At 41.1% G+C, this 23,800-nt stretch overlaps 1 protein-coding gene across 1 annotated transcript in view; it reads right to left on the minus strand.

Annotated features, from left to right (window-relative positions):
• Window positions 1–22,838, minus strand: part of RAP1B (RAP1B, member of RAS oncogene family) — a 34,575-nt gene extending 11,737 nt beyond the window's left edge. The window contains exons 1-3 of the mRNA XM_005480579.3: window positions 22,639–22,838; window positions 3,863–3,947; window positions 2,429–2,497 (exon numbers count right to left, since the gene is read on the minus strand). Of these exons, the coding sequence (XP_005480636.1) occupies window positions 2,429–2,497; window positions 3,863–3,919 (126 nt within the window). The 5' untranslated portion in view covers window positions 3,920–3,947; window positions 22,639–22,838. The remainder of the gene's footprint in view (window positions 1–2,428; window positions 2,498–3,862; window positions 3,948–22,638) is intronic.
• Between the last annotated feature and the right edge of the window lie 962 nt (window positions 22,839–23,800).

The raw sequence follows: 23,800 nt of genomic DNA on the forward strand, positions 1-23,800 counted from the left end.
GCACATCTAATTTCCACTTGTTTCAGGGATCATCACAGATTGAAAAAAAAGTAGAAGTGAAAGCCAGAAAACTAGACTGGCATACTAAGGCTCATTTAATAGTAATTTACATCTACAAGAGAGTAAGTAGTACACAGCAAACTATTAAACAGCCACCACTACAAGTGGTGTCCCCTAAACAAGCCTTTAGGAACACTAGTTAGAAAAGCGACCCAGCTTGGAAAAGTTTGCAAAGAATGGAAGGTTTAAGAAGACAGAAGAATTTCTGAATTCATTCCAGAGTTCCTCTGTCTACTGGACATAATCTCAGAGAAATGGCCCTGAGGGCAGCAAAGGACATGGAAGTGCCCTCAAGCTGTTTCAAGCAGACTAACCACATTTTAATTTTTTTTTCTTTCAAGCTATTGGTAAACTTCTCTTGCTTCCATTTGCATGTAAAATTCCTAATCAACAGATTACTTCTTCTCCTTTTATGCACTGTCACTAGTTTAATTTGCAGCTGTTCTTTTATAACGAGATTTGAGCTGGGGACAGGGAAGAGGAGTATTTCCCCTCCTGTCACACCTCCTCCCTGTCCCCTATGGATTGTGATTCCTTAAAAAAAAAAAATCACTATTTTAGCAGGTATTGTTGCTAAAGTTATTCAGCTAATTAAGCAACATTTATTAACTTCATGAAGAAATATTTGGGGAGTAAACCAAGGCATGAAGTTTCAAGACTTCAAGCTCAATTATTTAGATGAACAAGTCACATCCTCTCAACTTTAAATATTATAAAATGACATTTAATATAAGTGACATAGAATTTCAACTGCCAAACCAATACATTTTGAAGGCAAGAAGCAAGTTAAAATTGTAATCAACTGTGAGAAAGTGAAAATTACTACATAAAATGTTGTCCAGACTTTAGCAAGACTTCAACAATCTGGCTGATTTGAAAAGAAGAATACCCAGAGTTATTACTAGTTATTTCAGGAACAAACCTGAAAGGAGTAGTATAAATCTTTATTAACACCAAAACAAAAAAAAATGCAGTTAGCAAATGGCAAAATTTCTTAAGATGGCATTACTTTTTTAGGCTCCATGGAAACAGTCTTTGGAAAAATTCACCCAGAAAACATCATGATTCTACTATGACCTAAAGAATGTAAATATATAACAAAGGAAACACTTTACTTTAGATGAGCCTGTGAATGTTTTTTGGAGTAATTTACTAGGCCTGACCTGCACTGAACACTGAGATATGGTCAAAAATTCCTGCTTCTCTAATACAGAAGAAGTGTCAACATAGAATTTGGAACTAGTCAGAGCATTATTATTATTATTACTATGTCTTTAACAACAGTTCTAGCTTTGGCTGGAAGTCCCCATACTTCAGATGGACTTGGGTTTTTCCAACATACAGTTTATATAAGGTCAAAGAAAAGAGGTTTGAAATGATTATTTTGTTCTCACTAATTCCTGTTCTGTTCAGAAAAGATTCTGGTGACTGTAGGCTGCAACAGCTGTTAATGCACCACCTTTGTTCCAATACAAATGTTGCTCAGTGCTGAAGGAGGTCTTGCAGTTTGCCCATTCTCAGCTAGGGCTTGTCCATCATGCCTCCCTTGTATAGACACCAATATTTTTGTGGCCACACGATGAGCAACATCAGAGTAGTAATGTATATGAAAAGTAATTCAGCTAAAAAAGACAGATAGATTAAGCAACTGACACAGCCAAAAATTTATCTCTTGCACTAAATGGTTAATGGTAGCAGTCTGGATATAAATTATCTTAGTCTGGAATCTTAATCGTGGTCTCAGGTGAAACTGAAGTGAGCAATATGGAGATTCAAGATGATGCAAGCAGAATCAGACCTTTCAGCCTGTCATGCTGAAGACAGGAAGAGAGAAACTAACAGGCCACTTGCTGTAAATGCTTGTTCATTTATGACAGGCTTGTGTTAACTTATTAATAAAACAACAACCCATCTAATAGAAGCATATCTAGCTATCATTTAAATTGTTGTGTGTACAGTATGATAGATGCCAATGTTCTAAGGGTGTGACGTTGTTTTTAGCTATTTTTCTAGTAGCAAAGCAGCGTAGTACCTCCAAGACCAAATCTACCTGGAAATACTAACACACAAAAAACTAATAATAAATATTATAAAATTGAAAAGTGGTAATTTTTAATTTTTTTTTTGCAATCCCTGTTCCCAACTCTCACAATGAACTAACCTTTTTTTACTGACTAGCCAGAAAGATATTATGCTTAAACTTTAAAATGTCAGTCTTGAATTATTTCTTTTAAGCAAACTTTAGGAGAACATTTATATTTCAAACTTGTTATCTGGTTTAATATGGCATACCCATTTTCAAGCACTGAGTCAAATATTTGACAATATGTATTACAGCTCTAACACTAGAGACATCTTTTGTATATACCTTTCTGTAGGAGTCTTCTATCGTAGGATCGTATTTTTCAACAAATATTCCTTGAACAAACTGTACAGTCTGCAACACAAAAGTTCTTGTAAGATTCTCTTACATAGCAACGTTTTGTAAACATTGTACACAAATCACTGTTCTAGGTATATACTCTGTTATCCATAACATTTTTAAAGCAAATCAAACAATTGTCATAACTACAATTGTAAGAAACAACAGAAAGCTAGATCTGTATGCCTATTTAACTGTTAGATGAAGCAATGCTACACTTGCCTTTATCCACCACCACATGGAGGGTAAGAATTAAAGCATGCATCAATTTAAGGTTTGCCTAACTCTTGAAATTAGTATTAGTTTCTAGTTGACCAGGATACAATACAGCTGCACAGCTTTTACATTTTTATTTAGAACTACTTCATCTTCTGCTACTTATTTGCCAGCACAGGAATTAGTCAAAAAACAATTGCCAGCTTTTACTAGTCTTAACTACACTCAGTAGGCTGTTCCTGTGTACCTAGCACGAAGGATGTTTTTAGCACAAGTCAAAGGGAACTTAAGACTCAATGGCCAAGTCAGAGCAGGCACTTTCAAATCCAGAAATGCTGCAGTGAGATAAAGAATTCAAAGGTGAATGAAAATGTTATTCCACAGTCTAACATGATTTAAGCTTTTCTTTATGAACTGCTGCACAAGAGAATACTTCTTACTCAAGGGAGTGGGTAAGCCCTGGAGCTTACTTTATGTATGGTAAGATGCACAATTAAACACAAAGATGCAACGTTCTCAGGTGGGCTGAGAGTATCGTATTTTGTGAACTTTTTCAATTCTAGGCTAGGTCAGACTAAAACTTTCTGTAATCATTAAACTGTAAATAGAACAGCTCATGCATTTTAATAATCTACCTGCCACAGGTATATACCTTCTCTCACAGAAAGGATACAGCAAACACATTAAGCTTCCCACCAACACACAAATCTGTATTTCTATCTGCATAAAAACATTAGTGCTAAAGACACTATGCAAACAGCACCCTGAAGACCTTTCTAGAGACAGGACTTAGAGGGGCAAGCTAGTTCATATCCTTTGAGAGATTCCCAAAGGAGCTTGATTTCCCACAGACTGACAGCTTGTTTATCTGTTGAAACCAGACACCCCCAGAATGCTGCAGCTCTGCACCTCAGTGCACGAGATGATCAAGCACCATCAACCAAAGCCATATAACAACAGCAGCCTGGGAGAATGCACCAATGGATGCAGATGCATCCAGTAAAGGATCCATCTACTGGCCATGATGCCTCACTGGGCATTACTAACACTTATATTTATTTGTGCACACTTACATAAAGAAATACACATTAGTAGAGAGTGAATTAGAGAAAAAAAAATACAATAAGCCTAAAAAAACCCATACTTGAACTGCCTCATACTTACCAGAGCAGACTTTCCAACACCTCCAGAACCAAGAACCACTAGCTTGTATTCACGCATGATGCAAGAGATAAATCACCCTCAATACCTAAAACACACAAAACACCAGTCTGATTAAAACATGACCTATATGCAGGAAGTACAATAATGACACCACAATCCAGTTCACTAAGCAGGGTTTGATAAAAGTTCCTTAGTTAACTTCTTTAATACAGCAGGTTGTTTTCTAACTGTCAACTCTTAATGCAGCCACAGTAAAATGCTGCAAACCATCAGATAAAGTATTTTCTCTACCTCATTACTGGTTCTCTCATAAATATCAAATAAACCCTACTATCCTAAAGCTAACAGTTACTATTCATAAGAAATAATTATCCAAGAGGAGATAGCATGAATTTTAAGCATGAATTTTATCATTCTGAAACACTTAAGCACTAAACAAAGAAGCACAGAGACTTTTACAAGAAAATTAAAACCTCTCCTTACCAGCAAACAAACACTTCTTAAAAAGACCAGCAGGATCCCAGAAATCACTTTCCAAAAAAATCCCATCCCTAGTCTGAAAACTGTTAAATGTTCCACTAGATCTATTATGACTTATTTAATGAGTAAGTGGAAACAATTAAAATAGTATTTTGAGACTACATCTCTTCTACAAGCTAGATCTGCTTCATTAGCTGGTGTGGCTACCAACAGCAAACTATGGGATCTGTTTGCTCATCTTTATTGGAAACTGAGCCATCAAACCAAAACAAGGCCACAGATTTTGGGACATGCCTTTGGGCCATACTGCTCAAAATCCCTCACCACCTCTTGCAGTTGGGCTGGCAATGAGCCAGCAGGACTGTTACTGCTTTCCTGGGCAAGATCTCTGCTCCTTTCCTGCAGGGACTCTAGCCCTTATGAGATTGAGTTACCCGTTTTCTACCCTCTCCAGTCCCAAAGAAAGATGAAACCCTCCCCAACTAATGAATAATCTACAGGCCAGGGAAAAGGGAAAGTGCAAGGATCCAACTCAGATGCTTGTAAAAGGTAAGCAATGCGAAAGTAAGGTAAGAAACACCCATCTCATCAGCAGTAATTTGACAGCATCTCTGAAATTTCTGAAACACCGTCTGTTAGGTGTTGAGCACAAAATGCTAAGATGATTTACACATAAATTAAACCACCATGGTAGAGTTCTGCCTTTACCATCACAGATTAAATCTACTGATTGTCAGAACACAGAGAAATTAAGAATCGAGGTCCTATATCTTCATGCAAATGCATAATCTTTCAATTATCTAAACTGTCCCTCACAAAAGGAACAGGAGAAGAAAGCCTAAAGGAAATTATTGACCTGATGTCCAGCAAAAGAGTTGTCTCCACAGGCTTCCATTACCAATACATTTTGAGACTCTTTGGTGATTCTCACACCTAATAGGACATCTTTTCACTCCTGACTTAAAAAACCTCTTTCCCTCCCTACAGAATTTTTTGCAAACACAGCTCATGAGAACCACTCACACCACAAGTTTCATTTATTTTGTACCACTGTAAATGCTGTTAGATCCAAAAATCCGTAAATTGTCCAGTGTTTCCATAAACAGGATTGTTTCCAGCTGTCCTGAAAGGCACCTTTCAAACTCATTACAAGTTAAGCCTATAACTACATTATTGTCATTTATTTAAAACAAACATTCAGTTATCCTTTTATTTTTATAAGGGTATCACTAGAATGACAGAAACATAGTGGAAATCCCAGTAATCTGGGTGAACTGCAGAAATTTCATTGTCTTTAAAAGAAAAGTTTAAGCTGAATTTTTCAGTCCTCAGACTGAAGTTAGCAACTAAATATGGCGATATCAATAATGAAGGCTGACAGTAGTGTAAAAGTAACAGAACTTCAGCAGCAGGTACCACATATCTGTTTTAAGTTATTTCTGACTTTTTCTTACTCAATTATCTGCAATTCCAAATCCTGAAATAAACTAACTTGGTTTTAGTGAGAGACTGCCAATTTCATTTTTGGCTCTGAAACAGCAATTCAGGAATTTAATGCAAGCTGAAGCTTCTTTCAGCATCCAGATTTGAAAGTTCAACCTTAAATATCCAATCACACTCTGGAGCTGATTTTCCTGCTTTAAGTGGTGGCACACAAAGCATATATAGACAGTATTACAGTGTGGTTAGGCAATCTTCTTAATCAATGAGCGCCTAAGTAAAAAGCTTTTTAAGATCTTTGAGGACAAAGCCACACTGCAGTAGAAGCTCAACATTTCTCTGACCTTCCCTCCAAACTCAGGCAATGGACAATACAAAGACTAACTTCTTTCCCCATGACAACTTTTTGTCATTTGTACAGTTACTCTTTAACTCACCAAGAGCACACAGTAATGTTTAATATATGCACACACCCACACAGCATAGAGGCAGCTTGGCATCCCTGCACTGATGTTATCATCTGCCATTACACCTTGGAAGGGACAGAAATGAATGTATTCTCTAAAACAGTTTAAGAAAGCTAACCTGCACATCCCTAATAATGCAGGCAGCAAAGCACCTGCTCCCTGCTTACAGCCTGCTGCCACTTACATCTACCACCCACTGCCTTTGAGCAACAGCACTGATGTCACTGCACCTTTCTTACTGCTTTCTAACAGAAAAGAAAACTTCAACTCCTATCTAAAAGAGCTTTCCTAAGAAAATTTTCCTGCTTGCAGGTCTTTGCCTCCTCATCCAAGAAACCAGTGGATCATGCAGGACACAGCAGTCTGCCACACTACTTGTTGTTGTTAAAGCCTAGCACATACCCTTTCATGGACCAGTATGCCTGATGGCCGCAAGCATGCCCCAGACTCAGCTTTGGCCCTGATCCTTCCCAAACTTGACTTTTCAGTGATTCCCAGCTAACCTGACCCGGCTCTGCTCTTGATCAAACCTATTTTTCCATATCAGATCTTGTAGAAACTGCTGGCATCCTAAATCTCAATCATGCTCTTACTTTATTTTTCAGTTGATACAATGCTTGACTCTGGAACTAATAATGTATCCAGATTCATCTGGATGCCAGCAAGATTTCCTTCTGACTCGTTAATGACAAATGAGTGAGGGAAAAAGCAGAAGACAAACTCTAAAAGAGGAGGTTTAAGCCATAAAACACCGTGTCTGGCTGGCATTTGTAGAGTAAGTCAGGGTCAAGTACAACAACAGTATCTCTCTGTAGTCCCCAGACCACTTTGGGGATACAAAATGATTATACTTGAACAGGCATAACAGAAATAAAGATTCTAGAATAAGTGAACAACAGACAGGCAGGATGTCCCCAGATTTATTGAACACTTGAGATGTATCTACCCAACCATTCAACAGTTAAATTGAAGTAAGTTTAAACTTATTCCTAGCAAATATAATGAGTAACTTGTCTGAATCCCCCTCTTCACTTAATGGAGTTTATTTTAAGGGAGAAATTTTGCTTTAAAGGCTGTCTACCTATAAGGTGACTGATCTGCAAGAAGGGAGAGCAATGCCAACTTTCCTCTGCTTTTTCATTTTTCCATTCCCCTATCTTTAGACAGGAAAATACTGTCAACTATAGCCCCCATGCAGATGCTAAAGTGCAAGAAGATAGGAAGCATGCAAATATTAAAACCTCTTTTTTCATTTAGTTTGAGCAGGTACTGCCTTTTAACAGCTGAGTATTTATATGCACAGATATATCTGACATAACTGAACTGTGGAGATGCTTAACGTAAGATTTAGCTAAAAAAAAATGAGGGAAGCTACTCTTTAAAAAACAGCACTATCACAAAATTGATTCTAATGCTGTCTTAAGCATACAATCTCTCAAAAGTACCGATCTCAATTCTAGACTGCCTCCATTAACTGCCATGACACCCCAGGAACTGCCTTCTGTACTTCCTGAGATGTAACTCCATAAAATCACTGTATCTGTGCCTCTCTCACTAGTCTGTTCATATTACCTTTTGTACTTAGTGCATTAGTGCAGAATGTATTAATGAAAGTATTAAGGTAACTGATTAATTCTACTTCTTCATGGCATACTTAAAGTACTTGATAAACTACGAGAGCACACGCACACACTTGATATGCACATGGACACTTTTCCCAATAAAGATTCTCTCTGAAGGATGAGCAGCACATCTTTGAATAAACCTATTAGAACAAAAGAAAGAAAGGTTAACCAGGACAAGACACTGAAAATGCAGCCTTTCAAAAGTTTCACATCTGACAAGGACTGTAAACATGGAACTTGCTTTCTGCTTCTGTCCTTCTCAGATAAACCACGAAAAAAGTGCCTCCTGGACATTTTCTTCAATAGTTTCTTGAAGCATGTCTCCAGAAAAATGCAAACCAAAGATGATGCTAAGGAAGTTGAGGAATAAATAACCTTACTATAGAGGTGAATGGAAAAAAACCTGCACACTTACTGCTTGTAAAGCTTTTCTAAAAAGCAACCACTCAATGAAGAATTCAAGGAAATTCTTACACCATTGGTAATTGGGCTTGATGTGATAATTGTGAAAGTGGGGTGGGTTTTTTATTTTTTATTTAGCTATCTTTCAATTCCTTCAGTTTCAAATTTTGGGTTCTGACTGAACTTTGTTATTTAAGGGATGGGAAAGCTAATAATCCTATTTTTTCAAGTGACAGTAAGCCACATGAAGCTGTAAGCAGACCTCAGCCCCAGGCTGAAGACACGAACTAAGTACAGTCACTTACTTGAAGATATCCCCAAGACTTGCTTATATGAACTAGTTATTCAGGTGTGGAATTAAATAAACTGGCCCTCCCAGAAGCCTTATCATTTTCAGAAGGGATCATGATAATTCAGTGCTTCATGGACACCATGATTCTTGTTCAGACTCTGACATTTTGGTTGCACTGTATTCACTAAAATTTTCCTAATTCTTTTGCCTCAGAGTATTTACCTCTGTGGAAAAGAGACTTTGTTAGAACCACCTTGAGAACAGCACTCCTAAATTAATCCCAAATATTTGCACGAGAAAAAAAAAAAAAGAGTCATACACTAGATTGACAGATGAAACAAATTAACTGAGTGGTTTTTTGGCGGGAAAAAAAGCCAAGGGAAAAAAATCCAGTATTTTTCTCAGAAAGGGGATACTAGCCCTGTGACAAAACAAGATAACAATGGCCAGATATTGGAAAAATAGCACTAGTTCAGTCACAGGACCAGCCAAACTCAGAGGTTTATGTCTTTTCAGAGGTGTTTCTCATTTCTGATACTGGAATAGCCTCAGATGTCCAAACCATCCCAGACTCCACTGTGTTTTTAATCTCCTGTTTTAGAACCTTCTTTTCAGGTAAACAACTAATTAAGAGATGATGTGTGCTGTTCTTAGTATTCCCCAAACACTTACATCTGAGATGTCCTAAATTCTTATCTCTTATCCCTTATTCCAGAGGGTTCCCCCACTCTGGAATAATTTCAGGGCATAAGCAGAACTTTGACAACATAGCCCCAAATGGAAGCCTGTTCATTTTCACCAACTTTTAAAGGCTTTAGAAATTAAAGCAATTCAGATAGCCCTTACTCAACAGGGTAAGTGTACCTCTAATAAAAGAAATTAAACTTCTCCAGAGCTGACTTTGACACATTTATAAAAATTCATAAAAACATTATTCAGAAATCAGTTCTGAAAAGCTGACTGGGATCTAATAAAGACTTTCATACTCAAGATTCCTGTAAGTACAGCTATCAACTGTTCAGTAAACAAAGCTAGAAGCAATTTTTATTTCTAGTTCTTACTTGTTTTTGATAGTTTCTGGTCTTGACAATGTATTTCATCAGTTGATGAAAGGTAATGAAGAGCTAATATCTTTTGGGCTCTAATACTGTAATTTTTCTTGGACAAAAATAGCTCTTCAATTATGTTCAAATATTTTAACTGATGTAAGACAACTTTCAAAGGATTTTCTAAAAGCTGGCTGAGTGGTTAAGCTTATTCAGTGACACGAAATCATACTGACCACCTGAGAAAGAGCCAGAGACCTGAGAACAAGCTACTGCAGCACATACAAGGCGCTAAGGTTTAACCTGCTCCTTGAGCAGCCCACAGGGACACTGACACAGAGAAAGCTTAACCAAGTTTTCCTTCCACTGAAGGGAGCTACCTTGATTAATACTGCACACAGGGACCATTTCTGCAAAAGCAGCTAACAGCATCTGACCTTGTGAGACTAGCTCCATTGTCTATAATTAGTATAGCTGAATAAAACCAGATTTTTTTTTCTTAAGTCAAAGGTAACTCCCAGCTAGATCTTAAATTTGAACATAAATTTACTGGATGTTGTAAAGGTAAAAGCAGCCTGCTTAAAGTGCCTGATCTCTCAAGATGAAAGTTTCCTGATGTGAGAGACTAGCAATCATGTGCAACTTGCAGTAGATTCACACAAAATATAAAAAGCATTTTCAATGCAAGTGATGTAATGAACATTCTTATGCTACTAAGTATATGCTATGCTTCAACACTTACTGAGTTAAAGTTTCAACTTTGTGCAAAAATTCTAACCTGTCAATTCAAATGTGGAGTACTTTATAAAGCCTATGCTGTAGAATCTATTTAAGTTTCAAATGCAATTTGTAGCATTTATCAGGTATATTCTTAGTTTTTGTGGCCGTTTGCCACGATCTTGCATTTTCTACCTATTCCTGTCAAATAGTCACCATCCCCCAGGAAAACTGTTTGTGAATGTCCTACCAGTCAGACTTACAATTAAAATTATAACCTTGTAATTCCTGAACAAACTGAATTGCAAGTAATTTTTATGCTTGCAAAGAAAATCCAGGCAGGCAATAAACAGAAACACAGAGATTTTAAAAAATACTACAAGTATATTAAATTCAGAGAATGCATGATTACTATGTTACAATATCTAGCTATGCATAAGCTAGATATTCAACCATAAAGCCAGTCCTGAGAACTGAGCCAGCAATTTGATGCTGTGAATTTGGCTCTGCTGTCATTACAGAGAAGGATCAGTATTTAACTCTACAGTTTTTCCAAGTTAATGGATTGCCACATCATAGTACACACAACATTACCTGATATGCATGCTCCTGATTAAAAGCAGATGTAACTATTTGTTTGTCTCCATAATTGTTACACTAAATTTTATCTTTCAAACTTCAAAACAAGGTAATACCCAGCAAGACTACAAGTAAGGCATGGAAGTTTTCAGAGTTAAGGTATTTCTTTTGTAAGTGCAGTTTGAAAGTTACTTTAAGCTTGCCAGCTGGCTTAAGGTACTCTTCTTTGGAAAAAGGCATCTTAATTTCTCTTTCAGAAGCAAGACCTAGTCTCAAATTCCATCTGGTATCTGCTTAATATCTGGCAATCCTAGCTCTGCTTTGATTGTGACACTGGCTGCTGAACTAGTAAAGCCTGGTATCGGGTTTCCTTCTACAGCTGTAAGCCAATGCTGGGTTTAACTGCAATTCCAGGATCACCTTTTGCCTCTCCTCTATTTTTCTCCATAACATACAATTACATATATACCCCTGGCAACACCAGAGCTTGCATGCCAACATATCATTACTTGTACTATCTTCACTATAACAAGTGTGGGTTTTATTCAGGTTTGTTTAGATTATGAACACATCATCAAGGCACAGATATAAAGATTTCCTTCATCATTATATGAAGTTTTGTTACTGGCCATTTAAATCCAGCTAGTGTAGGCCCTATATGTACAAAGTATCCTTCTGCAGTACAATTTACAAAAATTCCATTACTAATCAGGTTGGTAGCCAGAGAGAAGTTTTACGAATTCCCACATGTCATTTTAATTAAGATTAGAAGCTTTATCTGTTGAAAAGACACTGATTCTATGCAAATTGAGACTACTCAATACTAGCATTCATTAACAGGAATAAAATTATCTCTTTCATGATAACTGAACCATACCAGTTCAAGTTCCAAGTAATTGTAACTCATGTCTGTTTTAACTCTCAATACTTCCTAATACTTCCCTAAGAGAAACATGGTATTTGAACATGAGCAACAAGCCTCACTGAAAGTAACCAAGTAACCCAAATGACACATATTTTCACCAGTGGTTCTTTTGCTACAGCTTCAGACATTTTCCTGAGGGTAACCCGAAAAAGGCATACACTGACATCCAGCAACAACCACTATTTTCTGCCACATGGTTTTGCTACTTGTGCAATGACAGAGGTTCAACCTTAACTCCTCCTTTTCACAATTAGCTCCATTATCCACTGATGAACATGAGTTTCTAAAAGGTCTGACATGCTTAATGGAAGAGGGTGAAACCTGAGTAAAAAAAAAAAATCCTGTTCTCTTTCTGGCAGCAAGGCAGAAGCACTTTGAACCTAGGGATGGTTGCTCCACAGATAATGTCCAACCCACAAGCAAACCTTAACCAGAAGGTGACAACTGCAGACATTGATCTTCTCACCTCTGCCCATATGGAGATGCACAGACAACTTGGTTGTTCTTTAGGCAACTATTAAGTTGTTACAAGCTCCGGAAGAGGGTATTTAAGAAAAACCCCAAACACAAAAAACGCTCAACCAATTAAAACTAAAGCCCACAGAAAAAATCCCACCCACTAAAACAATTCCCCATCCCCTTGTCCCCTGAGAAAAAAACCCCAACCAACAAAACAAATCCAACCCAAAAAACAAACCAACAGCCTACATAAAAACAACTCTAGCTAATGTCTGCATGCAAAGCTGTGAACTGCTATAGCTCTACACCTGCTCGGTGAGCAGCTGATGCACCTTAGCACCCCCGGAACTCGCATTTAATGGGCCACAAATTTTCAAGAGGTGAAAGATCTGAGTTAGGAGCATAACACCAAAGGTAAGCAATTCACACTTGCAAGCCTGAGCTCATGTCCTCTCCCATGAGGACACCTACACAAAAAACTGAATAATTTTAACCAAATGAATTTCAATTACACTCATCCCCACACCACTTTCAATTACATGAACTAGATCTTTAGTACCAAGTTACCAAAGTAATGAGGATTAACCTTGTTTAATCAAGTCTCCACAAGATTGTATTTGAATCTTCTTAAGATCACTCTTGTTCATATTTAGACCATAATTCTTGGTTCCTCTGCATCTTAAAAGCTTGCCATTTTCTGGAGAAACCTGTCATACCTCAAAACTCACTTTGCTAGAAGTCAGATTTTATTTGGTTTGCATGGCAATGTTTTGTTAGCTCGGTGGCTTCTGTGAGAAGCTGCCAGAAACTTCCCCCATCTCCAGTGCCAGATGGGCTCCAGGACAGACCCACTGCAGGCCAAAGCTGAGTCCATTAGTAACAGCAGCACCTATGGAACAACATATTTAAGAAGAGGGTTGGAGGGGTCAACTGCTAGGAGAATAACAGCAGCAGAGAAAGGAGTGAAAATATGCAAGAGCAACAACTCTGCAGACACCAAACAGAAGTGAAGAAGGAAGGGGAGGAGGTGCTGCAGGTGCCTGTGCAGAGATTCCCCTGCAGCCATGGGGAGACAGGCTGTCTCACTGCAGCCCATGGAAGTGCACAGTGGAGCAGAGACAGGCTGTCCCACTGCAGCCCCCACTCCCTACCCCACTGTGCCTCCAAGGGAGAGGTGGTAGAAAATTAAGGAGCTAAGTTCAGCCTGGGAAGAAGGTGTTATTAAGATTTGGGTTTATTTCTCATTATCTGATCCTATATGATTTGCAATAAATTAAACTGATTTCCCCAAGGTGAGTCTATTTTATCCCCATGACAACAACTGGCAAGTGGACTTCCCTGTCCTTATCTTGACCCACAAGCTTTGTGCTGTATTTTTTCTATCTGCAGTGAGTTGACCCTGGCTGGATGTCAGGCACCCACCAAGAAATCTTTACCACAAGCCTCTGCCCTGGACAAGGGAGAGAAAATATAATGAAAGGTTCATGAGTTGAGGTAAGGACCAGAAGAGCTCACTCAACAAATCCAATCAGAGGCAAAAAAGGCTGGAATTAGAGATATCAACTGAATTCATTACTAACAAAATCAGAGCAGGATAATGTGGTTTTAAGAAGACCTTAAAACACCTTCCCCTCACCGCTCCCTCCTTCCTAAATTTTACCTTCTTCCCCAGAAGCACATGGAGAAGGGAATGGGGATTATGGTCAGTTCATCACAGGTTCTTTCTCCCATTGCTCAGGGAGAGGAGTCCTTCCCCAGCTCCAACACAGGGTCCCTCCCACAGGAAACAGTTCACCACGAATTACTCCAGTGTGAGTCCATCTCACTAACAACAGTTCTCTGCAAATGGCTGCAATGAGTCCATTCCATGGGCAACAGAACCCCTCAAACTGCTGCAGCATGGATCACTCTTCCATGGGGTGCAGTCCTTCAAGGACATGCTGCTCCAGCATTGGTCCCCCATAGGATCACAAGTTCTACCAGGGCACTTCTCCAGTGCGGGGCTCTTCCCTCCATCAGTCTGCAAGTCCCTGCCAGGAGCCTGCTCCAGCACAGCCTCCCATGGGTTTGCAGTCTCCTCTCAGGAATCCACCTGCTCTGGTGTGGGCATCCTCCACAGGCTGCAGGTGGATCTCTGCATCCTCATGGTCCTCCACGGGCTGCAGGGGCACAGCTGCATCACCATGGGCTGCACCACAGGCTGCAGGGGAATCCCAGCTTTGGTGCCTGGAGCACCTCCTGCCTCTCTTTCTTTACTTTGGTGTTTACGGAGTTGCTCCTCTCACATGTGCTCACCCTGCTTTTCTCTGGCTGCAATGACAAATGTGCAGTAACTTCTTTTTTCTTTCTTCTTCCTAAATCTGCTATCACAGAGGCATTACCACCGTTTCTAATTGGTCAAGCTTTGACTAGGGGCACGTTCATCTTTGGAACTACCAGGGACTGGATCTGCCAGGCACAGAAGAAGCTTCTGGCAGCTTCTCACAGAAGATAGTCCTATAACCTACATGCTACCAAACTGTGGCCATGCAAACCCCATATAGTTGAGAAGGGGAGTGATACAGCAGCTTTGGTGGGCACCTGATGTCAACCCAGGGTCAACCCACAACAAATCAAACACATTGATAAGGTAACAGAAGATGTCCAAAGGTTACTGAAATGTAAAAATGACTTTAGAGTTTTGGATGGGCAGACCTTTCTAAACAAAATCTGCACGTCTGTCTTCTAAGAGTCATCTATTACTTACGCTATGACAATCACAATCACCACAGCACTTGAATGAGCATCACCACTACATCCTTAACCCTTCACTGAGGAGTTTCATTTTTAGCAAGTTAAATACAAGCATCTCAAAACAATCTGTATTTGGGGCAAAGCCCAAGCAGAAGAATGACTTTTCAGTCTGCCCTGACTGTCCCAGTGAAGCAAGTTTATCCTTCAGGGAACAGTCTTTCATCCCCACGTTGCTTAAGGCGCCTGCAGTTTACCAAATGCTTGCTCTCTTTGGGTTCTTGTGATCCGTGACTTCAACCTTCTGTAGGCAAGCCTGTGAATGATTCCTTATTTTTACTTCCACCACAGCAGATTCAGCATTCAGCTCAGAAAAGAGGCTTCAGGTTTCCTCTGTGAAACTTATAGCTTATTTTAAAAGTAGTCTCACAATAAGATTAAGTAACAGAAGAATTGCATTACCTGTAAGTACAAATATTTTCAAATTAACATATTTGTCTTTGAAAAACGTTTTTGCAAACTGGGTCTTAAGATCCTGCCTCTGGCTAGAAGCAGAACTAGTTAGCAAGATTGCACATTGTTCAAAATATTGGTTACTGCAGCTTAATTATGTCCAAACTAACGTGCACTTAATGGTGCTTGTCCACCTGTTCCCTGGCAAATCAGGACCCAGATTTCCAGCAGAAAAGGAGGACTTCAGGACTTTTTTGCTCTTCAAGCATAAAACTGGACAACCTACTAGATCTTTCTGTTCCAGGCTCCACATGAAATATTCTTACTTTGTCACTCTAATTTGTACTTACATTAATACAGCACTCTTCTTCTGAGATTACTCTTAAGAGTTGATGAAAAGCAAGACACAGATCAAAAGGATGCCAAACACAAGTATACACAGCAGCCTAAAGCCCTTAATTGTAAAACCTCATTTTCAACTCCTCAGTCTTTGCAGAATTTCAGCTACCACACTTGAGTTTTCTATGCAAGATCTCTGGCTGAACCTCAATTTAGCTTTGGGCAGTTCCTGAAATAAAAGGTTTAAGGTGATCAAGACAAAAACCAGAGGATCATTAAAATATAAGCAAACAAAAATTGCAGCTCAAATATAAAGAAAGGTGAAAAATTAACAATAAAATAAGGAGTAAGTACAGGTATACATAGCTGTAATTCAGAAATGCTTGCTTCCCTCTCTAGTATTCAGATTTAAAAGCAAGTAGAAAATTGTACACCAAAAGTAAGAACATTTGAAGATCAAGCATCCAGAAAAAACTAGCTACAAGTGCTTGCTTATTATAGTATTACAGCTTCTCTCTATTTGTCTCCAAACCTACCCAATGTCCACAGAGATTAAGTGCCAGGGGGTCTCTTCTATGGTGAAATCCCATCTAATCTGCTACTAAGTCAAAAAAGATATATCAGAAAAATGGAAGAGTGATATTCTCCAGCATGACAGTCAGCTAGCTATTCTTGCCTCTTCAGTGCTCCTTGATGCCACAGGACTTCTACAGTCTCTTTGATTCTACCAAGTGACAATTTGATGACAATTTGGCATCACTTTCTAGAAGCATGGCACATTCTGAAATAACTTATCTTGGTAGAGGGTTAGATTTTTGAATATAACAAAAAGGGAGAAAACACAAGTCCAAGGCATCTTGAACTTGTTGCTATAAAACCGCCTTGGAAATTCATCCATAGATTGGTAGCATATTTGTAAGAATTCTGAAGGAGAGTTCACATTTGCCACAAACTCATTTTTGACACTCCTCATCATAAAACCCATGAAGACAACATTGCATTTTCTGTATGCTTCTACCAATATAAACAACAGACACTAAATAACAAATATTCCTGAATAGGAATAAAATCACCAGACTCACAGAATGTCCACTGCCCATCAAATCTCCATTTTAAACAAGTCAGATGAGTCACAAAAAGACAGTATGACACATCCTTATTCATACTAACTACATAAATATAGCTCCAGAAGTGCAAGAGTCAAGATTTTGCCAAGCTGTATTAATTTATACACTCTCCCAACTAAAAGAAAATCCTTCAGCAATATTTTATCCAAAACACAATCATATGAAGCCAAGTAGGCTACATTTATGGGTCAATTAGTACATCAGAATGTTACCTTGTAGGTAGCTTCACAGTGAAAGATCACAGGAGAGTTACTGACAGCATCTTACAAATTCTAACAATCCCCCTAACTGCTTCATGTGTACAAGGTGAGTGACAGATTCCTGTACGCTGTTGGGCTGTCCCCGCACGCACCCGGACACAGCCAGGCACACAGAATGGCCTGAGTAGAAAGGGACCTAAGAGATTGTGTAGTTCTGCCAGGCACACACAGGGATTCCACCCCCAGATCAGGCAGCTCAGGGCCCCATCCAGCCTGGCTTTGAACATTTCCACAACTCAGTAGCAACAGCAATTGTCACCTGATAAATAAATCAATCTGGTCCTAAACACTCTATTGCAGAAAGTAAGATTTTTAGGTAACTTCCACATCAATGGAGATTACTTCTGCTCCACATTCCAATTTACCCTTCTGCAACAGTTTGCAACTTTCCACTAGTCTTCTAACAAATCACTTCTAGGGGAGGTATTAGACCAAGTGTTATAGAAATTTGATTAACTTGCAAACAGGGATTGTACAGTTTCACAACTTAACAATCACTGTTATCTGGGTTGTGATGTAGTCCAATGTTCATCTCAAATAAAAAATACTGACCATACATGAAACTGCTAAAAATTAAAAAAAATCAAAGTAGCTGGTCTGACTCTGCAGTTACCAAAACCACTTTCACTTCTGTAGTGCTGAAGTGCCACCCCTAGTGACAGGTTCTCCTTCTATCTCCTGTACGTCCCCTCTGAACTCCACACAGATAACTCACAAGTGTCTGCAGCTCATCCTTGACAGAGACGTGGTGGCACTGATTTTTTTGCTTCCTCCTGATATACGAAGCATGCTTTTAAGAAACTTTTCTTCACTGCAGACATAAAAAAAAGTGAAGGCACAATTGGTTAGCTTTCAGAAACAGAGACTGTGAGTGGGAAAAAATAGGACAAGACTTCAAAAGCTAAGACAACTAATGCTGAAAAACAAAAAGAAAGTTGCAGAGACTATCTGTGTTGACAAATTATTTCAGTTTAACTGAAGACAATGTCACAGAAAGTTATAGAGTAAGCTATAGTAATAGAAATGCTGAAGTACATATTTTCTTTTAATCCAGATTACCTACTGAAATTAGGTAATATTGCTATAATTAAAGCTTGTAAGAGTCACTTCAATGTCAACAAATCTTGATGCAAAGAACACATCCTCCTGAGTTTCTATGAAAAAAAAAAATAATGACAGAGTCTTGCTTTGTTTTCAGTTATAAAAATGAACTGTTCTCCGGTTCCAGGTCCTCAATACTGCCCAAAAATTTAATCATGTAAGGTTTCTCACAGCTCTACAATGTATCTTCCAGTTAGAGATACACTGGAAATTATTTCATGAATGAGTAACAGTGGCACACAATATCCATTTTGCTGAAGACCTGGTCAAGTCATTCAATTTAGGCCAGCTTCCTGTGTTGCAACAGCTGCAGGAATGATACCAAGTGATCTAAGAAAGTACAGATTTCCTGAAGAGAATTTCAAGCTGGGGAGAAACATGAGATGTTGCTTGTCTGGCACAGGATGCAAACACCAATCCATGAGAAGGGCTAGGCTGTCGTACCCCTGCACTATGGTCTCGCCTTTCTCCCGTGGTCAGGAATGAACTGACCATGTGGACTTACTCAGCACTCTCTTCTTGTAGTTGCATAGCCAGGACTTACTTCAAATAACATCAAGTCCTTAGATTAATAACTATAGAGTGCTGACTGGGACAGCATACAAAATAATGTAAAATGCCTCCTCTTCTTCCTGGTTCACCTCTAAAAAGTTTCTGTAATTCTATAACACACATTTCTCTAGGGTCTGACAGTGACTTTCACTCTACTGCTTCAGTAGTAAAAATCACAATTAAAACACTGCTCTTGAGAAAGAAGCCTGAAGAGCTAGAGGGCCCCAAAATAATTAATTTTATATTTCAAAAATTGCCTAATAGGCAGATTTCCAACTTGGTGTTTACAGCCTTCCTCCCTTTCCTTGCTGTTGGAAGAGAGAACATGCAGTATGAGTACATCAGGAGCTCACAACAGCATGCAGGAGCAGGCACACATAAAAATAAAAAACTTTTTCACTTTAGTTGTTACAATGTTTCTTTACACACTCTATAGCTTGAGAACTGAGTTTCCAGCAAGCATAACCTACTGCTGCTTTTGAAGGCAACCTCATTCAACTCCTTCATGAAGAAACAGTCTGTACCAGCAGACAAGGTCTTTGACTTTCTCAAAATAGCATTTGCCTACTACAAGCAAACTGCCATAACTTCACTAAAATATTACCTCTACTATGCCTGTCTCACCCAGTTGCCTCATGCATGACAGGCCTTAAGGAAAAAGCCATATATTAGAATCCCTAAGATACTACAGATCTACTACACTCAACTGTTAAACAACTTTGAAAACTCAGCTCGAAAACAGGTGTATTAATTGCATTAAAGTACAAAAGCGCTTTTTCCCCCTGCTTTATGCAAGAGAAATAGAAACACAGCATCTTAACCACATCTGAGCAGGAAAACAAAGTTTGCCTTGAAATATGAAGGTGTAGTTACTGTAGATACTCCTTTCATCTCCCTGAACAAGGAGGCTATCTAAAATATCCCTGTAGCTGACCTAGATGCAACAGAACACAGCAGAGGCCTGCCCCAGCTCAGCAGGGCTCCAGCACACTGACACCACACAGCGCACTCGGTCTGCTCCTGGATCAGTTCTGAGCTAAAGCAGCGGCCGCGCTCACAACCACAAGCTGAACACGGACTGGTGTGGCACAGCTCGTGCTGAGTGATCTGTTCTGCTAAGGGAGCAATTCCGATTCAAACTCCCAACTGGAGCCCAGCCTGACGAGCACTCTCAAATGTCAGCAAGGTATCTGACAGCCATCTAAGCATTCCTTGGAAAGGCCAATTCATACAGGAGCCACCTACCCACCCTCTCAGCATACACCCAAGGACAAGAGTGCCAGTTTTTATCAGTAAGACATTCTTATCCTCAAGAGCACCTCTCTGTACCTAACCCTGAGCAGCTCAGAGCTCTGTGCATGACAGCACTGGCACGGTAGCAGTAAGCATCAAGTACTCAAGTACTTCTGTGACTCTTGCACTTCCCACACCCCAGATGATAGGTGGACAACTGTTTATTTTAGTTCCCTGTCACATTTACTGTGAGATCACAAGCTACAGTATAGCCTTCAGCACACTTCCTTCCTCAGCCATGGAAGCAATTTCTTTCTCCTTTTGCAGGCCCTCACCTAGATTCCCATCTGTTTGCCTCTGCTCCAGAAAGGCTCTCAATTAAAAAGACAGTCAGTTTTACTCTGCAAAAACTGGCACAGCACAAAAAGAACTGTCATGGCTCACTTCAGATTTATTTTTGATGAACTGTCCTACAGGAGAGCTTTGGAACAAAATAGCACAATTTTAATTCCACTCAGAAAACTTATCTGGTGCACATATACAGTAATAGAAACACAAGTACAGACAGTAAAAAGTCTATTGGGTTTCCCCCCCCCCATATAAAAGTTCTGGTTTTACTTTTTTTTTGGTCTTTGAACCCTGTTTTGCAGATGATTTCACCCCTAGGCAGACAGGTGCTCCAAGTATGATCATCTTCATTGCAAAAAAAATACATGGCAATTACACTGCACAGTGTAACTCCAACCTCAGTTACTTGGGTACAGAAAATAATACGGTTTTACACTACAGCTCTAAGTTAAACCTGAAGTAGCTCATAACATTACAAGAAGCATCCCTGAAACAAAAATGTACCAAAGGAATAAAACATTGCATCTAATTAGTCAGTTTATTTTTGCAAAGCCTTTAATATGAATAGTACAAGTATACCCCACTATTCACTCAGTTCGTTTTTATCTAGAACGAAGTCTACAGGACAGATTTTGAGGAAGAGTAAAAAAAAGATGCAATGAATAATAAAAATTTAAATACTCAACTCTACCAAGTTTGGTTGGTTTTTTCCCCTCCCAAAAGCTTGTGATTTTAATATAAAGGCAAGCCATCGAAAAGGTAATAAATAATGTTACAAGTTTTTCACAGAGATAAGAGACTATTATTTCCAAAGGGAAATACTCTTGTTTTTGAATGGTTATTCTTAAATGTAATGTGATTGCTTCATTGCCCTTTAATTATAATTCACAGAAAGGAAGAGTGTTTCTTGACTCCTTTTCTTATAAGAGTAATTTCAACATATACTTCACAGTGAAAGACTACTGAAAAGTCTTTGTCATACACTACACATCTCATGATGGGGTAAGATGTAGCTGTTATATGTGAAAAATTACAATTACATTAATCAAAACATCTAAATGCAAGAACACATAGACAACCCATATGATTTTCAACCTGGGCATCTCTGACATACCCTCTGTCTTGGAACTCTACTACCTTGCTATCATATCCCAAAGCAGTACAGAGAAAGACTTTCCTTTTTTTGTTTCATTTACCCTGAGCAGCATAATCCATGCCTTCAAGATGGAAACAGGAGTAAAACCATGCTATTCTTTTTTGCAAAAACCTTGGTTTCTCATCCTCTTCTGTAATCTAGGGCCAATGCGAGAACAGGCAGATTTGGTTTTATTCTCCCCTCTGCAAACTTTGTTTTCCTTCCACCACCTCTTCACTAACGCACGCAGAAGGGTACCAGGACCTCAGGCTCAGTAAGCGGGCTTGGCGCAGGAAGTGTCAGTCAAATTCTTCCATTTGCTTTGACACGGGTGATGGTGGGGCGTTTAGACGAGAAGAACATCCCTGTCATTTCCTTTTCATTTCGCGATAAGAAGGAAGGGAACTCGCAGGCCCCGCGCTGGCCGCCTGTCCCGCTCCGTGGCCCCCCTCAGCAGGCACAGCCCGGCGGGCTGCCCGGGCCGGCCGCGCCCGGCCTGACCCCCCCGCCTCGCCCCCACGCACCGGCCGGAAAGAGCGAGCGGCTTCTCTCCCGCGGCCGGACTAGGTGGGGCTCGCCTCGGACTTCCCGCTGACAACGCCGGCGGCCGCCGGGCACCGTCCCCTTCCCCGCCCGCGCCGGGCGTCACCCGCCCCTCCCCGCGGCCGTGCGGGCCCCACGTCGCGGCCCCGACCCGCGGGGTTACAACTTTCCGCTTCCGCTCCAACTTCTGCTCCGGGGACCGGCGGCCGGGGGGCGGCGGCGAACGGCAGGGCCGGGACCTGGGCCCGACCGCGACGGCTGCCCCCCGGCGCACCGCTCCCCCCACCCCCTCGGGGTCCCACCACGCCTGAGGCCGGACGAGGCGGCGGCTCCCGGTTCCACTTCCGCCATGTTCCGGGCTGGTGCCCCTTTCCTCAGAGCGCGCCGCTCCCCGCCGTCGCCGCCGCCACCCCCCTCTCGCCGCCGCCCCCACCCCACCCCGCCCCGCCACCTGTACCAGAGACGCCGCGCCGCTCCCCGCCACAGCGGCGCGGCCCAGCCCGCGCTGCCCTCCGCAACCCACCGGACAGCGCCTCCGCTCCCCGCCGACCGCGCGCCTCCGCCGCCGCCTCGCCGGCCGATCCCGCTGCGCCGCGCCCGCTGCGCTCCGCTCGGCTCCGCTGCGCTCCGCTCGCCGCCTGTGCCGGGGCGCGGCTCGGGGCCGTCGCCGTGACGCCGCACGCCCAGCCTCGCTCTGGCGCGGCGGGGGCGGAGGGAGGGGCGGGCGCGGGGAGGGCTGACCTCGCGCGCCGCCCCTCGCGCACGCGCACGCGCGTGGCCGCCCCGCCCCGGGCCGGGCCGGGGGCGGTGGGGCCGGGGCTGAGGGGCCGGGGTGGCTGGGGTCTGCTTGGGGGAACGCCGCCCCTCGCCCGAGTCTTGTGCGTTCCAGCTGGGAGCCGTGGCTTAGTCACGGCTCAAAGGTGCGCCGAAAGCACATCATGGTTGCTTAAAGTTAATTAAGAACGTAAAGAGATGGAAAAGTAAATGCCAGCGCACTATTTCCTGCGTTTCTAAAAAGGTGTTGACATCCACTAGTGAAGGGTGTTTCAGAGATGCCGCATACTGCTGGTTTTATGTGGACCATTATGCCTCTGGATGTGAAAAGTCTTATCATTATTCTTGCCGGTACAAAGCAGGATTCCCAGTGCCTGCAAATAATTACCGTATTAGCTTTTCTGTTAATTTAGTCCTAAGATATGCAAATCACATTTCTCCCCCGTCCCCCCGATGTCACCTATATTTTCCAGTTACAAAGGGTTTAGCTGATGAAGATTAAATGAGCATTTATGTTTCTAGGAAACACTGAGTAAGCAAAGAGTTAACGTGGTGCTTTCACACAAAACTTGGGCGCTGAGGAAGTCCACGGCACTTCCACACTTGCACAAGGGTGTATAAAACTGACAGGAAGTTGCACTGAGGCTTCTGGCAAGGAGAGTGGGTGTGGAGGAAGCAGCGGCTTTCTGTTTGTAGGACAGAGATAGAAAAGGGAGCCCTTCTGAGTTCAAGCGCATCTGTGGGAGATGCTAAAGCTCAGAGCAGGGTCAAAGGATGAGCAGGGAAATGAACTGCCCTCGGTAGGGAAGACTTGATCTAGACACAGGGCAACCAGAAAGCAACACACTTCAAAAAATGTTTTTCTTTTACAGTGTTGCTGCCAAATCCTGAATGTCATAAAATCTCTTCCA

This window comes from Zonotrichia albicollis, chromosome 4 (genome assembly GCF_047830755.1).
Source record: "Zonotrichia albicollis isolate bZonAlb1 chromosome 4, bZonAlb1.hap1, whole genome shotgun sequence".
Lineage (NCBI taxonomy): Eukaryota > Metazoa > Chordata > Aves > Passeriformes > Passerellidae > Zonotrichia > Zonotrichia albicollis.